Source organism: Pristis pectinata, chromosome 5 (assembly GCF_009764475.1).
Source record: "Pristis pectinata isolate sPriPec2 chromosome 5, sPriPec2.1.pri, whole genome shotgun sequence".
NCBI classification, from domain to species: domain Eukaryota; kingdom Metazoa; phylum Chordata; class Chondrichthyes; order Rhinopristiformes; family Pristidae; genus Pristis; species Pristis pectinata.
In genome coordinates, this window is record NC_067409.1 from 42,984,533 (window position 1) to 43,003,133 (window position 18,601).

At 38.4% G+C, this 18,601-nt stretch overlaps 1 protein-coding gene across 1 annotated transcript in view; it reads left to right on the forward strand.

The window, feature by feature from the left end:
• tbc1d5 (TBC1 domain family, member 5) overlaps positions 1-18,601 on the forward strand; it is a 377,143-nt gene that overhangs the window by 141,525 nt on the left and 217,017 nt on the right. The window contains exon 4 of the mRNA XM_052015950.1: positions 3,405-3,556. Coding sequence (XP_051871910.1) covers positions 3,439-3,556 — 118 coding nt within the window. The 5' untranslated portion in view covers positions 3,405-3,438. The remainder of the gene's footprint in view (positions 1-3,404; positions 3,557-18,601) is intronic.

The following is an 18,601-nucleotide window of genomic DNA, read 5'->3' on the forward strand; positions in this document are numbered from 1 at the left end:
CTTTGAACATTTGCTCCCAGTCCCTCTGTTCCTGCTCAACCTTTAGAGTTGTGACATTTTGTATATGCTGTGATATATTCTTTCTGCTGAAGTGCATCACTTTATACTTCTCAGCCTTGTGCCTTTCATCTTTGAGTTAGTCAAGAACATCCACTTGCTCTGATTGCAGCAGCTCAGCAAAGTACAGTGATGAAGAGTACAGTCCAACAGCATGACAATTGCATTTGCCATCTCATAACTTGGCATTGACATTATGCCTCAGCAGAGAAAAGTTTAGAGTTGGGACTTGTATTATGGTGAGTCACCAGGCATGTACGGTATGACTAGGTCAGGGGAAAAGGATAGCGCAGATGTTAGCTCTGTGAAAGAGTAGGTCACACTCAAATTCTAGCTTCAGAGGACTCGGGTGTGCAGAGAAATGCTTGGTGCATGGGTAGCCTTGCCTGAAATTACAAGGAGTGTGAGGAACCCAGCTCCAACCTTGTCCGTGGATTTTGTATGGCTTGCAGTCCGACCTTTCCAGTCTGGAAATGATCTTCAGCTCCATTTTGATGCATTGACACCAGCGCCCCTACAGCCTTTAATGTTTCAGTTTCCATTGCAGGCCAACGGAAGTTTCAGTTCTGCTTGCGATGCTCAGGTTCTTGCCATGCAAGAGCAGGTTAATGCCATTAGTCTGAATACCTGTGTTAAAAGAAGCTTTGAGGCTGTCAAGGCAGAGTAGCAGTTGGTCGTCAAACAGCTCATTTGGATTGCTGAGCAGCTGCCCTGAGAAAGTGACTTCATGTCGCATGAATCAGCTGTCCAGACTCGAATAATAGCATATGTGATTACACTAGTACCATTTCACCAGTGCCCTTCCTGTTGCCTGTCAGCTAGTACATGCTGCCGCCACACTTGGCAAGATGGGTGTAGTCTGAAGCTAGGCCATCTGGGCATAGAACTGATTTTGAGGATGACATTCTACGGCCATCTGCAGCCTGTCACCAGCCTTGCTGCAGGGGAAACACTGTTTACAAATAGGAGGCCTGGCAAGGGCATGCAGAAGACGCATTATAACTATGTAGAATGCTGATTAATTGATGTTTGAATTTTCCTGCCATAATTGTTTAAAATGTTAACTTGATTTGGTTTATATAATCAGCAACAATGGTCAAGCAGGCACCAGGTGAACAGGAACAGAGGGAACTGATGCAATGGGGAATTTTGTATTTCCTTCAGAGACACAAGAGACTGCAGATGCTGGAATCTGGAGCAGATAAACATTAAGAACTCATCATACTCCTAGAAATGTTTTGTGGAGTAATTTCCTGCCGCATTCTTGGCCTCTGATCTTATAGCCACAGTAATTAAACGGTTGTTCCACTTAAGGTTCTGCTCATTTGCGTTTATGATGACTACTTTTTTAAAATTATAAAGTGAGATGGTTGACATTTAAAAATGGGTTGCATGGTGTAGCTAATCCCAGGGATAGGCTTGTTATGGTCACACTTGTTTGTCAGCTTGACACTGCAGGAACCTCTTTAAGGAGCAGGGCCTCGCTGTGAGGTAGTGGACAGTAAGCGCTACTAAGTATTACTTTGTTCCTACAAATAAAAGTCATTTACTCGAGGTCCACTGACAATCATGTTTAAAGTGGGTAGGGTGCCTCAGGTTTTAATGCAAATCTTCAGAATAATGACATTGGGAAAGTTACAGTGTGGGAAATATTCAATTTACTCTCTACCGCAAATTTTCTTTGACAGTTGTTATATTCATCACTGGTTAAATGGAAAAATATTACAGAATATAAATATATTTGTTCATATTTCACTGCACATATGCAATTTTAGTAAGTATTCACAGCCGACTAGAAATGCAGCACATGCCTGCAAATGCCAAGGACCTAGAAACAGACGTGATGCCATCCGGTTTGCACTTTTTAAGTTTAATAAAATTGCCCTTCAAAATTTCTTCATGCCTACCTGGTCAGTTCTTGACTTGCTTGGAAAAGCAATGGTAGAAACTACCTTTTCTTAAAAGTTATCGGATTCTCTGATGCCACCTCCATGTATTTCTCAATTTTCATTTTCCGCTGTGAACTAAGTGTGTGAGGTTCAATCTGTTGCCAATCAAATTCAGCCTCGCTGGCCAACAGATTCGCTAATTGGCCCCAAGTGGGGTGTAGAGAGTTGGCTATCTGAACAGAAGTTGTCAGCCTGACCAAAGTGCAAAGCTTGTTGGGAGTAGAAGTTTGGAAGGACCCACTGACTGTCAGCATGAGTTTCAACGGGCTGAGGTGCAACCACACTAATGTGTCTTTTGGTGCTTGGAAAAGCAGAACTAAATCTGTCATCTGTGGGGGACCAAGGCAGGAGTTTTGTTGGCTGAGATTGTGCTGACCGAATAAGCATAGGTTATGACTCTAAAGTTGGTTTTCGCCAGGAAATTTGATAGTGAGAGATTCAGCAAAAGAATTGCTGTTGAATCTCATGCGAAAGTGGTTATAGACAATTTCTTTGGAATTCTGTCACTTGGGGCACACATGCCACATCAGTCTGAGTCTGTTTTGTCTCGTTCTGTCTTCATGTGGACACAGTCTGCTTCATTATCCCAGGAGCAGATGTTTGCTTCAGGCTTCTGATCACTGAAGGGGGAGTACTACAGTAAGTCCCTGAATACACAAGCAAAAAGGGGTTACAGATATTCTCTTCTTTCCTTCCTCTTTCTCATCTTCATCCCATACCTTTCTTCCCACTTTTGCTCTCTTCCTCTAACTTTTTCTTCTAACTTTTTCTTCTTCCTCTAACTTTTTTTCTTTTTCTTCTTTCTCTAACTTCTTCTTCCTCTAACTTTTTCTTCCGAGGAGTGTGAGGAGCTAGCCAATTTTATGTCCCTGAGGATATCCCTGTAAGTCACACTGTGTATTGAAGCATTGGCTGAAAAATAGTGGGCGCAGTATTCAGCGACACTATATCATTGATCATCATTATCTTTTCTGACCATGATCACAGATTATTTGCATGTGTCCTCTTGCTGGTTTTTCTCTATGTTTTGCACGTAGCTGGATTATTCTTGTCCACTTTAGCAGTGATGATATCAAATCAGTGTGAGATTTGACATTGTAAATTGCTTATTGTACATATCTCTAGCAAATATGCTAGTGATCTAATTTGCTGAATGGCGCTAGTCACACTAAAAAAAAATGTTTGTTCATGACTTGAATAAGAAATTGGAATCAAATCAGCACATGTAATACCTAACAGGTGCTGTGGGGCCTAATTTTGCAGTCTGGGGTTCTTGTTTAGGAACTTTAGTCAAAATTGTCCAATCCTGATCCTTGCAGCTTGGAATGATTGTTAGACTATCAGATAACTGTGACATTCATTCAATAGTACCAACAAGTTACTTCTTTTTGCTTGTAGGTAATTATTTTGGATCCTTGAGGTGACTGTCAAGATGTTGTCCTCCTCAAGCAGAATTTCAGCCTTTGAAACTAGACATCCTTTGGAAACAGATGCTCAAGAAACTGGAATAGATCCCTTACAAAATGAACTGGTAAAAGATGATGACAGTGGTGAGTTATAATAAATTATGGCTGCACTTCGGTGTTGCCACACAATCACAGCATCGTATAGACCAATATTGCATATACGCTATCAGAAACATCACAAATTACTCCTCAGCCGATTTATTATAAGAGTCCTTTTGCATGGTTGATAAAATTTAAGATTCCTTTATATTATCATTTTGCTTCTCATGAGGTTCTCTGTAAAACATGAAAAATGTAAATGTGTCACAAAATCTTTGCATGGGAATACTTCTTTATTTTAGCTTTTACAATTTGTTTTTGACAATGTGTGCCCTGATGGTAGCTGACAGCTGTGTATTCATTATTCCATTTTTTAACTGATCTCTAAAAGTTTATTTGCTTTTGCTGGTGAAGATGCTGAGTTGTCACATGGACCTATTTAAGACTGGTTGTAATCTTCAGCAATGTGAAAGTGATTTTTTTGCCCAAAATTGTTATACCATTCAGGTATTTATTGAACCAAGATAACTTCATGAAATGAACAAACCATTGGTGTGTTTGTATAGGTACCATCAGTCCAAATGGTTGCTTGAAGCAGCCATGTTCAATTGCTAGCTTTCAATTAACATCCATTTAATATCATACTAATTGCGAAGGATAGTGTAACAAGTTTTATTTAGAATATAATCAACATTAATTTAGAAGTGCAGTTTGACAAAGAATGGAGGCAGTTTGGAGTGGTTCAGTTTAAGTAATTGCATATCCAATTTTCATTTAGGTAACCTAGAGCAGAAAAAAAATTAAATGGTATAATGTATATTTTCAAATAAGGGGAATTTATGCTCCTATTTCATGCTGTACATAAGTGCTAATGTTGTGTCTCAATCTTTTTGCCTCTGGGTGTACTGCAACATGTGCAATATTTTGTTCAGTCATTTAATACAAAATCCACAGAGTAATGATTATTGCCAAATAGTATGGTTTTCAAAAACTACTTGGCAGTTTCGAAGTAACTTTGTATGCACTTGTACTCTCCCCCTGTGAGATGACCTCTGTCTCCCTTTCCATGTGGCCCTCCCTCATCCTTCACTAGCATATCCCTCTCTCCATTTCTGCGCGTACTTCCATCTTTTTTGTTGGTCTCTTTTTTTTGCCCCTCTTTCTTTTCTTTCAGCACCCACCTCCCTCATTCTCTATCTTTCTATTCAATTTTGTCTTTTTTTGATGGGCACCCCCTATCTCTGAGTGGGCCTTCATTCCCCCTCTTCATCTGTTCTTCCCATTCCTTTTGTCTCCTGTCTCCATATATCCTTCCTTCTCACTTCTCGCTTTTCTGCACACAACTCGAATATTTCCCCCCATCGCCAGCTCCCAGTCCAGTTTTCATTCCAACATTTCCCCCACCCCACCCCCCAAATCTCATACAGCTAGATCTGCTTTCCATTTTGCTCTTCCCTGTTTCCCTTTTTCACTTTTATTATGCTTCCTCCTCCAAGTTAGATATTCTTTGGGCTAGATTGCACATAACCTGGCTCGTATCTCATGTTCACTCCCCACTCAGTGTCCCCGGGTGTACAATGCTTTTGTGGTCCCATGGATTTAATCCTGCTCCAGGCCTTGCTGCCATGAAATGGAACAGTCCATAGGCCTCATGTAGCGCGTGGCACCTCCCTTAGAATGTCCTAATGACCTTTTGACAGATCATGCCATTTCAACTGTTTCTAAATGTCTCTGATAGCCAAAGACATTTAAAAACATATTTTAACTTTTTAAATTAAAATTAGTAAATAAATTTATTTAAAAACACTTAACTGATATAATTAAAGATATTAGTATTAATTAAAATAAAATGCCGAGTTCAGCAATGGAACAGGAGGTCAGATGCAGTGACATCTAACTTCTGCATTGCAATATGCAGGGATGGAAGTCAGGAACATGTCAATCCACAAATAAGACCTCACCAGCACATCTCTATTGAATTACTGAGAAAGGGTAAATTTGTTTTAGCCCATAGTGAAGTTCTTCAAAGAATAAACAAGATCTCCCACAAGTATGCGATCAGTACATTGGTTTACAAAATACATAAACATTGTACTGTGATTTACTAAGCTTTTGAAGGAATGGCAGGGCTAACATTTGCTAGAGACATCTGGTTTGGTGTTAATGGGGAAGCTAATCATACCTTTCATCTTACTACTTTGTAATCTAATGGCATATGTTCTTTTTTTATTTTGCTATTGTTTAATGTTGTTAATCTGGTTTGTAGATTATGTCAGTGGTCAAATCTTCAGTTATGTAAAATCCAAGCAATTATGAGGGCTCATGTCATTTCTGATTAGATATTCATTAGTTAATAAATAATTGAGAAATTCTAATCAACCCTCTCATCTCAGTCATTCAGAACACTTGATTCTGCTAATTCTGGCAATGATTCTTGCACAGTTCCTTGATAAGATAAGATATCTTTATTAGTCACATGTACATCGAAGCACAGTGAAATGCATCTTTTGCATAGTGTTCTGGTGGCAGCCCGCAAGTGTCGCCACGCTTCTGGCGCCAACATAGCATGCCCACAACTTCCTAACCCATATGTCTTTGGAATGTGGGAGGAAACCAGAGCACTCAGAGGAAACCCACGCAGACAATGGGAGAACATACAAACTTCTTACAGACAGCGGCCGGAATTGAACCCGGTTCGCTGGCATTGTAATAGCATTACGCTAACCACTATACTACCATGCCTGCCCCTTTTTGCGTCCTGTGCTCTGGGAGTCTGTTTAGTATGCAGATCATTCATTGTATTATGAAGAACTAGAAGCACTTCATGCAAGTCTTACATTTTCCTTTCGCTAGTTTGAATTTTTCTTATTGTACAAGTCTTACAATTTTCTTATCATATTTACTGTCCTGTTCTCTGTAAATTTACCTATCACAGACCAAGAAAGAAGAATCTTTCTTCAAGGGTCAGACTTTAAAGACTGGGATGCCATTACTCATTTCTATGTAGCTGTCAATGTTTTACAGCGCTTTTGCATGTTTTTTAAACCTATAACTTTGGCCAAACTTTTGGTCACCAGCCCTTACGCTAACGGCTGTATGTAATATTTTACTTGATAATTGTCTTATGGAAATTATTTGGAATGTTTTATTGTGTCAAAGTCACTCCTTCCACTCTCACCCTCTCCAAAAATTGTTGTGGTATGTGTCCAGTGACTTTTGCCTCTGCCATTTACAGTGGTTTAATAAATAATTGGCTAGTTGGTAAAATGACATTAGGTTTCATCAGTTTTTTTCTTCCTTGATGAACATTACTACAGTAAGGTTACTTTCTAGAGTGACAAGTGGAACAAACATCTAAAAGATCTCTATACTTGATGAAAACACATAACCCAGTCTGAAATTGCGATTGATATCTTGGATTTACTTGCAACTTAGAACCCATTGTGTTACATGACACTTCAACTTTCATTCCCTCCATCACTGTTGCACTGTGGCTGAACAGTGTTTGTTCTATAGAAGGCACTGGAATCGGTCACCTTGCCTACTCAACAGAATCCCTCAAATTCACAAAGTTTACCACCAAGAAGGACGAGGACAGCAAGCACATAGAAACATTAACACCTGCAAGTACCTCTTCAAGTCGCACCATCCTGACTTGGAAATATATCAGTTGGATTGGATCTTAATCCTGGAGTTATAGCATTGTGGTAGTGCCTTCACTAAAAGGAAAACAGTGATTCAAGAAAATGATTCATCACCATCTTCTTGAGGACAGTAAGGGATGGGAAATAAATGCTTGCCTTGACAGCAACATGGCCCTCTAGAAACCTTGAGATGAATTTTTGGCACCCTCCCTTTAGCCATGATCATAACCTTTGAAAAATATCAATGGTATGTTTCTTGACATATCGAGACTAATGACTGCATTGTCTGGGACACACTTTAGCCCTCTGTTGATTCTGATCACTTCAGATTCTGATCATTCCTATTTTATTTTGAAACAAGTCAAGACTTGAAATTAAGAAAAAATAGTGCTGTAAGTTCTCAACAAGTTCAGCAGAATCTTTGGAGGGAGAAAAAGTAAACATACTAGGTCAATGACCTTTCATTACATCAAAATGGCATTTACTTTTTCTTTAGAATTGATACCATTACACATTTTGACAATATCATCCATATTATTATTAAAAACCTCTCTTCAATTTTTGAAAGATCAATATCTGCTCTTTGTGTTTGTTTTCAGTCAGCTTTCAAAATCCTATCAATGTCCCAAACGAAGCTGAATTTTCACTGAGTGCTTAATCAGTACATTTTAATATAAAGCAGGTAATCGTAAAGATACTGTTAAAGATAAAGGTTTTGTTTTGTAATTTCTCTTAAATGTTATTCCTTCTAAAAGTCTCCCACTGTTCATGTAGGGGTTCCTAATTAGGTATAACTACAAATATCAGAGCATTGCCTTTAGCATTATTTATTAGCCCCCAGGGATACATGTTTCACTGATGTAGTAATGGTTATGTCTTCCCAGGAGAGATTTCTCACCTCTGCTTAGCATCTCCTGTACTTCGCAGCTCAGTTTACTGACTCAGTTGTATGAAGGACTCGTCTTATTCTATTCTGTGGCACTCAACATCACATCTTTTTCCAGTGCAAATTCCCAGCATGCTCTTATTTTCATGCACGTTTCAGATGTTGCCTTGCTAATTGTAAAAGCTGCTAAATAAAAGGTGTCTTGGTGAAAAAGAGTGTGGAAGTCTCGTGGTATAGAAGTATAGTATATATGGAAGTATAGACTATTGATCAAGGGACAAAAGTTTGAATTCCATCACTGTAATGGGGGAATTTAAATGCAAGTACTTAAATTTTAAATTCAATTCAATTAATAGAAAATCTTGTAAAGGCACCTTGAAAATAACTATGGGACCTTTTGAAATAATCCAGCTAGTTCCTTGGTCTTTATCAGAGTTGATAATCTGCCATACTTACCTACGATGGCCACTGACCACATATTATCTCAGCTTATACATGAAGAATCGGTAATTGGATGCAGTACTAGGTGGCACTGATGAAATGGAAATCTATGATGAATAAATTATTTGGAGAGAAACTAAAGATGCCACAACCTATTAGAGGACAGGTTACCAAAGGGCCTTTGGAAGTCTGTATAAACCACATCTGCTGAATTCCTGTCATCAACCTTAGATGTTACTTCATCAAGTTAGTTAGACACAATTTGTACTTAATAGATCTGTTCTTGATTTCTCTAATCAATCCACAGTACTGCCAGTAACTCCAATTTTTTTTCCTTTAATTATTGGTTTTAGAACTTCCCTGACCACTGAAGTTAAACCGACTGGTCTGTAGTTAGTTGATTTTTTCCTGTACCATTTTTTGAACAAGGGTCCAGCATTTCCAGTTTTTCAGTCCTATGGCATTATCCCTGAATTTATAGATTTTTAAAAACATTATGGCCAGAGTCTCTGTAATTTTCTCCTTTTCCTCAGCAATGTAGGATGCATGCCATCTGGACCAGGCTGATTTATCTACTAAATGTAGCTAGCCTTTCTGGTACCTCTTAATTAAATTTTAGCCCATCCAGAACTGAATTTCATATTCCTTTGCTTTGAGTCTAGCAGCATCTTCTTCACTGAAGTGTGTTAAATACTTGTTTAGTACTGCAGCTATGCCCTGTACCTTCATGCATATATTTCCTTTTTGGTCTCTGATGGGCTCATCTTACCCATTGAAAAGTGGAAGAGGGTTGCATGTGTGCAGAATATTTTTGAATTCCCTTTTATGTTTACTGACAGTGTTTTTCTCATATTTTCTCTTTGCTTCTATTTTTTTTATTTCCCCGCTGAACTTTGTTTATTCAGACTTGATGTCACTGTGTTAACATCTGACATCTGTTTTTTTAAATTTTACTCTTTTTCACTATCCAGTGAGCTTTAGCTTTAACTTCCATACCATTTTCCCTCATGGGATGTACCAGCAATGTGCATAATACAATAGGTTGTATGGGTTGATTAGTGCAAATGGACTTATTGCTGCACTGTACAATTCTGAGTAATCCCCGATATTCACCTCAGCAATTCACTAAGGTTTTTTTGTCAACTCCACCTAAATCTTTGATCAATACCACCTGGAAGTACAAGGGCAACAAGCATATGGAGCTACCAGCATCTCCACATTCCAAATCACAAATAATGCAGTCTTGGAAGTATATTGCCACTCCTTCATTGCATTGAAAACCTGGAACTTGCTGTTAGATGTACCTTCGACTGCAGCAGTTTGAGAAATAGACATATTTCACCTTCTCAAGGCAATTAGGGATTGCCAGTAGGCACTAGTCTTACTGAAGATCCTCTACATCTCATTTAAAAACAAAACAATAAATGTTAAAAAAAAGTATTTCTGTTCTTCTTCATGGTGGACTTGAGCCTAAATCTGCAATATTGCCAGTTTTGATCCCTAGCCAATCCTGATTTTTTTGTTCCCAGTAATAAATGTACCACAATAGTTTTCTGTAAGCTTTAAATTAAGGAGACGAAATTTAAAAATTTCTGCTGCTTATTGATACAGGTGATCCTCTGTTAAACTGTAACCCCTGTTAAACAAAGTTCAGAGGGGAAATTATATATAAAAAAAGAAGCAAAGAGAAAATGTGAGAAAAACACTCAGTTATGGTGGGGTTGCATTCCTAGAAAGCAGTTTGTATCACAATTTTCTGTAACACGGAGCTGTGTCACATGCACATGCATCACGAAATGGGAGTTGAAAAGGAATACATTTTGTGTTTATATATTTACCTTTTTACACAAATTTCATGAGATCAAATTTTATTCTGTATCGCAAATTTTTGGGTAGTGATTTATGAATTATGTAAGGCTGTATTTCCATTACCCAAATAGCCATTACACAGGGGTCGCCTGTATACAGCAATTTTAAAAAATAGTTTGCACTGACGATTGGATTTGGACAGAATAGGGTTGGTTCACCCGACCCTTTTGTGACCTAATAGCATGTTTGTGAGGGATGCCTAACGCTTTTGTCATTAGTCACGTGTGGATGTTTGAGAATCTAGAGGTTTGTAATTGCACTTTTGATGAACAAATAAAAGAACGTTATTGCGTATTGTTTGTCTGCTAAAATAATCTGTGACATGTGAAAGTACTGGGCTTCAGCAAAAAGGAAGCAACATTTTATCATTTTGATCATCTCAGTTTTGAAATAATCATATTTGACCAACAAAGGAAAATAAAACTAATTAAAAGCAAGGATCTCTAACAACGGACATCTTGGGAAAGCACAACTGGCATTATGATACATTGTAAGTCAGCAGCCTCAACATTCATCTAAAGGCAACTGCAGGACAGAAACCTAAAAATAGTGGTAAGATGTGCCATGTTTCTATCACAGGCTCATTACTGAAGACTTATCTTGACAATAAAAGATTTCAGTTGTAGCAAGTACGGCATGGGCAAAGAAAAGAAATGAAAGCTAAAGTTTCAGATGTAGGCAATTGGAATAATATTTCCTCTTCCTGGAGGAGTAAATTAGACATCAATCAGAATGCTTGGCTCCAGAATTAATTATTTTGTTTTAGAGCTGTTATTTGTCATACTTGCCAAATCTATTGACAAACTCTTTCAATGTTATATATTGGGAAAAGGGAAGAATCACAACTCAAACAAAGGGATTGCATTTTAGTGAAGCAGAAAGGCATTTATCAGGCACAAAGTGGCAACAACAGCACAGAATTAGGTCATTCTTCTCAATAGGTCTCTGCCAGTATTTGTGCTGCTTCAACCCTGCTTGATCTCTTATCAACATAATTTTCTAGTCCATGAACATTAGCAGACTATACCTGGGTGATTCACTACAGTGTAATCATAAAAAGTTGACACCCAAACCAAAGAAAAATGGCAGGTGACCAAATGTTTGATTAAAAGTAGGAGTTTGCAAGTGATCAGATGAAGGGTCTCGACCTGAAACACCACCTGTCCATCTCCCTCCATAGATGCTGCCTGACCCGCTGAGTTCCTCCAATGCCTATTGTGTTGTGAAGAATGCTTCTCAAGATTGCCTGACTTTCAGAAATTCATCTGCATTCCGCATCTGCCATATGAAGATGTGCAAGCCATGGATCCACCAGCGACTGAATCCCTGTGTAGACTGGGATCAAGTAAAGATGTATCAGCACTTCAACCCTCTTTGTAATCTCTTTCACCTCAATATTACACCTCACTTTCAACAAACTTTCCAATGGATTGGATTTAATTTACAGGATGAATGGGAAGCTATTCAAGCACTGTCACCTCTATCTCCAGCACCAAGCTCACCACAACCTCGATTTCTTGCTTCAGTACACAGACAATGATTATGTATGTGCAGGCATGGCACAGAACTCAAAATCACAGTCGAGTTGTTTATTGAAACATATAAGAGTAAACATAATCAAAGGTTCTCTACCACCTGCCTTCACTGCATAACATCATTCTCCAGCAATAAAAGTCCATGATAAAACCCTAGTAAACATACCTGTATCCCTGAAGGTTGTAAAGGTAGACATCAAAATTCCACACTGTCTCTTGTGCACCAGCTTTTGTTTATCTGACACAATGTGTGGGAAGTGATGACCTTCATGCCAGCACAAAGCTAATGGTCAACTTGGAAGCAATGATCATTATCTTTGCTGTGTTCTTCCTGAGATGTTGAATACCCACAGGACCAGTACATCAATCCAATGGAGCAGAACCACTAACAAGGTCTCCACAAGATCTTAAAAATCCATGGCAGGATAAGCTAACCAAGTCAGAGCCCTCTCCCAGAAAAGAATGAAGAAGGAGCATCTGAAAAGGCAAAAAAGGATCAAGGGCCTTCATCAAGAACAAAGAGAAAGTGAGGGAAAGAACATGTTCCCTTCCAAACCTGCTATCTACCAACCACCCTGTCAAGTGCTTCTCGTGTTGTCTGTTGATGAGTCTGTAGATCCTACTTAGGCCTCATCAGCCACTTCAAAACCCTAAGAACTGGAATGGAAGCAAGCCATCCTCGACTCTAACGGATAGTCTTAGTAGTTATGTAGCCTGAATGAAAGGTTTGCAATTGAAATAAGGCGAGTTCACCCTTTTCACAGAATCATACTGTGATACAGCAAGGAATCAAGACCTTCGGCCCGCCATCAACTCTTATTTACTCAAATCCTATGTTAATCCACATTTTTTATTCCCTACATATTCTTACCAACTCCCTCAGATTCTACCATTCATTTACACAATTTACAGTGGCCAATTAACCCAGCAACCCCAATGTCTTTGGGATGTGGAAGAATCCATGCAGTCACAGGGAAACCGTGCACACTTAACACAGACACCACCTGAAGTCAGGATTGAACCCAGGTGACTTACACTGCAAGGCCGCAGCTCTACTAGTTGTGCCACTGTGCTGCCCCTCTTTAAAGCATGATGTAATTAAATGATTAGAGGTTACAGAGTGCTGGTGTTCAGAGGAATCTGGGTGCCCTTGTACACAAATCACTGGAAGTTAACATGCAGTTACAATTAGCAATTAGGAAGGGAAACATTATGTTAGTCTTTATTGCAAGAGGATTTGAGTACAAGAATGTAGAGTCATCTTGTTTCAATTATATAGGGCCCTGGTGATGCCGCATCTGGAAATATTGTGTGGAGATCTCCCTACCTAAAGAAGGATATAATTGCGATAGAGGGAACATAGTAGATTTTCACTACGTTGGTTCCTGGGAGGGCTAATTATCATATGAGAAAGATTAAGCAGGCTAGGCCAATGCTCTCCTGTGTTTAGTAGAATGAGAGGTATTCTCAGTGGAATGTACAAATTTCCTACAGTATTTGACAGGTAGATGCAGGGTCAATGTTTCCCTGGCTGTGAAGTATATTAAATCAGGGATCGTAGTCTCAAAAATAAGGGCAAGGTTATTGAGGACAGATGACAAAAAATTTATTCACTCAGAGGGAAGTGAATCTTTGGAATTCACTGCCCAAAAGGCCTATGGAGGCTCAATCATCGAGTATATTTAAGACAGAGATAATAGATTTGAGAATATGAAAGGAATCAAGTGATGCGGTGCTGAAATAGAATATCAGTCATGATCGTATTGAATGGTGAAGCAATAATAAGAAGCCAAAACAAGAACACAAGAAAATTGGAGTTGGTCACCAGGCCTCTCCAGCCCATCCCACCATTCAATATGATTGTGTCTGATTTATCCCAGGCCTCAACTAGTCTTCAGTGCCACTTTCCCATACCCCTCAATTTCATGATCTTTCAAAAATTTATCTGTCTTCAGTAAATACTTCCAGCAATATGGTTTTCACAACCCTGTGGGGTAGAGAGTTCCAGAGATTCATTGCCCTCTGTGGGAAGAAATTTCTATGCACCTCGGCTTTAAATTACCACCTGCTTATCTTGTTATTATATCACTCCTTCAAGGCTCTCTCACTTGTGGAAACATCTCAACATCTACCCTGTCTAGCTCCCTTAGGATTTTGTATATTTCAATGATCACCCCTCCATTCTTCTAATCTCCAAATAATATAAATCCAACAGTTTTAGCCTCTCATGATAGAACAATTCTGTAATCTCACAAATTAGCCTGGTGAATTGAATCTCTTTTGTACAACCTCCAATGCTAATATATCCTTCCTTAAATAAGGGGACCAAAACTCTCAAGTGCAGACTCACCAGCGTCCTGTACAATTGTAATAATACTTCCCTGTTTCTAAACTCCAACCCCCTTGCAATTAAGGCCAATATGCCATTTGCATCCTTGATGCACCTGCCTATTAACTTGTGATTCTTGCACCAAAGTCCTATACTTCACTCATTTGCCGTTTCTGTCCATTACGATGATCTGTCATTTGACTCCTGTCACCAAAGTACATGACCTTGCACCTTTCCCACATTAAACTCCATTTTCTGAGTTTTTCGCACATTCTCTCAACCTATCTATATCCATTTGCAGACTCACAATATCCTCATTTCAGCATACCATCCCATCCATCCCATTATAAAAATGACTTGCATTTACGTAACTCATACTGCAAACCCAGGGTGTTTCAAAGCACTTTATAGCCAACTAAATACTTTGAAGTGTAGTCATGATTGTAACATAGGAAAATTAGCAGTTTGCTGAACGCAAGTTCCCACAAACAAATGTGATAAAGTGCAGATAATCGGAAAATGTCATTGCAGGTAGAGGGGCTGTGTATGTGAAAATGCCCAGAAATGGCAGAGGGAACACTCCCTTTGAAATCCTGAAAAAAAGAGGGGATTAGATAATTGAGTGGGAGCATATTGATTGTGCAAGTTGGTAGGATACAAAGCACGGACGAGAGAACCATATTGTGGTTTGGGGTCAGAGGGGTATGAGTAATGGGAAAGGTGAATTGTGGGTGATAGTATAGGCATAGTGAATTTGCAGAAAAGTTGATAAGACTCTGTTTTGATGTTCTTTGTAGAAATAGGTGAGAGTAATAGAAAGGATTCCCTGTGTGTATATTACAATCAATAATTATTAGAAAACTAGTACCTAAGAGTGTGAATTCTAAAGAGTGTATTAGACTTTTAAAAAAAAATGTTATTTAGGGTCTAGCAAGCCAATCAGGTCAAAGTTGGGGACAATAAAGCCAGCAATGCCTACAAATAAATATACTAAAACTTGCAGAAGGTATTGCTATGTAATTGTAGAAGTGGTGTTGTTTGATGTACATTGATAATTAGTCTACTTTTTCAATCTTGATATATCACAGAATTATATTGACTATATTATACAAAATTGAATAAACGTATAATGGGCAGGAATTTGCTGTAAAAAGTAACAGCATGTGAATGATGCATGCCATAATTAATATGCAAATTAGCCAGAAGCCGTGAATTGTGAATCACTAAAAGAAATGGCTCTTTGGCATTAGCTTTACGGAAACATCATCTTACATTTAACCTTCCTGTTAATTTTTTTTTGAAGTTGCTGTATTTGTATATTAACTGTTCATTAAATTTGCCACAAATTAACAAGGTATTCATTGTCTTATATAAGCTTTGAACAATAGAGTCATAGTCCTGGAGTTGTACAGCATAGAAACAGACAAGTAACTATCCAGATGCCTCTTAAATGTTGTTACTATTCCTGTCTCCACCTCCTCCTCTGGTATCATTCCAGAAACCAACTACTCTTTGTGGGGGAAAATGTATTCCTCAGATCCCCTATAAACCAATATATGCCCTCTGGTTTTAGACACCACTACCGTGGGAAACTGACTCTGGCTATCTACCCTATCTATGTCTCTCATAATTTTAGATGACTCTCATAATTTTATATACCTCTATCACGTCACCTCTCAGCCTCCTTTGCTGTAGGGAAAACAGACCCAGTCTATCCAATCTCTGCTTATAACTTAAGCCCTCCAATCCAAGTAACATCCTTGTGAATGTTTTCTGCACCTTCTTTAGCTTAATCACATCTTTCTTGAGGTGTGGCAACCAGAACTGCACAAAATATTCCAAGTGCTGCCTAACCAACGTCTCCTTCAACTGGAACATGATGTTGTAACTCTTGTGCTCATTGCCTCTGCTGATGAAGGCATGCATGCCATACGCCGCCTTCACACCCTGTGTACCTGTGTTGCCACGTTCATGGAACTATGTGCTTGTATCCCAAGGTCTCTCTGTTCAACAACACTCCCCAGGGCCTTGCCATTCACTATACATGTCTTGCCTTTGTTTAACTTTCCAAATGCATCACTTTGCATTTGCCTGAGTTAAATTCCATCTGCTATTCCCTCGCCTGCTTTCCCAGATGATAAAGATCCTGTTGTAACCTCAGACAATCTTCTTCACTATCCACTCTACCACCAGTTTTGGTGTCATTTGCAGACTTAATTATCATGCCACATATTTTCATCCAAATCATTAATATACATAAGACAAACAACTGTGGACCCAGCACTGATCCCTGTGGCACACCAGTGGTCACAGGCCTTCAATTTGAAAAATAACCCTCCACTACCACCTTCTGCCTCGGATCACCAAATCAATTTTCTATCCAGTTTGGTTAGCTCACCCTGGCTCCCCTGTGTTCTAACTTTTCAGACCAGCTTACCATGTGGGACCTTGGCAAAGGCCTTGCTTAAGGTCCATGTAGACAATGTCTACACCTTGCCCTCGTCAATCCTCTTCTTCACCTCTTCAAAAAAAAACTAATCAGTCCTTGCGTTTCCAAATGCAAATAAATCCTGTCTCTCACATTCACATTCCCTTCCGATAACTTTCCCACCACTGACATACAGCTCATTGGCCTGTAGTTTCTGGAAACATTGAGCCCATTCAGTTAATGGCCAATCAAACTCTGTGATCAAGAAAGTGAACTTGATAAAATTGACCAGGCTCATTTGTTTAGCTACTGAATTGTTGATAGATTTTAGAATTGCCAAATTGTAAATTAATAATAACATATACTTGGAATTATATAGAATATAGAGTTCAAGCTTATCACTTGGTGCAATCAATCGACACTCAGTGCATGATTCACCTTCCTCATCCAGAAATCAGCATAATCCTTTGTTCTATTTTTTCCATATGTTTTTATATATTTATCTCTCTTCCTACCAAATGCATCTGAATGTGGTGAGTTCCACTTTCTCACTACTATTTGGATAGAGATGTCCCTGATTCCTTGTTCTCTCTTAGTCTTTCCCTTGCTATGTTTCTTATCTTGCACTAAATTTGACAATAAACTCCACACTAATTACCATCTTTCTTAGTTGTTCCCTCGCTAATTTTTGTATCATTTAATCTTATTGATTACACTGATACTCTATTTGTCCTTCATTGAGGCCCATTTGAGCTGTTCCACTCACTTAGGAATTATCATGTCCACTTTCAGCAGAGGATAGACAATATTTTGAGTTGTAGTATATAGGGACAGATCCAGCTAACCTGCTCAATTATGATCCTGCTAGTTCTGTTCAACTTGACTGGCAATAGTTTCTGAGAATTAGTAATTTATATAATGATGTTTTGATGCTGGACATTCTTCTCTTTTCATATCTTCACCATGTTTTTAAAAAAAAGCTAAAATGTCCATAAAGCATTTAATTTGAACATAAATGCCTTTCTAGATGAGAAACAGTTCAGTAATTTGTGAAAGCAAGGTAGTGTGGCTGTTGGAAACCTGAAATAAAAACAAAAAATCCTGTCGATTTTCAGTAGGTCACGGAGCATCTGTAGACGGAAAAACCAAGTGAATGCTTCAGTTCTATAACTTTTAATCAGACCTGCTCTTGTAGTTTAATTAGAACTGTTGTTTGAGGTAAATTATTTGCTGATTTTAAATATCGTAGGTTCTGTAATTCATGTATAGTTGGAGAGAAAGTTTAGCTTTGCGGTGTACTATATTTGTAGAACCCAGGTGCGAAATGAATCATTTATGTACTCAATAAATTTGAGTGCAGGCTTTTGACTAGTGACGTTCTCCCATGAAAAAAATAAACTCATTGCATTACATAAAGTTATTAACGCTGAATTGATACTTACAAGTGCCATTAATACATTTACCACAAATGTTCATTAACAATGTAAATTTATGCTGATGTACTCTGAGATGAGCTTGTGAGTAATGACTTAAAAGACTAACAGCACTTAAAATAGAAAGAAACTTTAGATAGCAAATCTTTCAGGGTAAATTAATCAAGATCTGTATTCAATGGTATCAAAATATCTCTGTATGTGACAAAGCAGCTGTTTGCTGGCACAAAATTGACATCTAAAAAGCACTTAATCTAAAATTCTCTGGACTTTTACTCCAGATGTCTACTGATGAATATTGATTATTTTTCTGATTAAAGAAATTTGATATGGGGCACTGCAGAGTTAAAATTTCAGAATCATACAGTGAAGAAAAAGGCCAGTCAGACCCTGTGCCAATTCTTCATAAAAGCTACCCAATTAGACCTCTTCCTTTATTCTTTCCCCACTGCCTGCAAACAATTTCTCTTAGAATCTCCAAATCCCTTTAGAAAATTACCATTAATTGTACAAAAGATTTGCGTA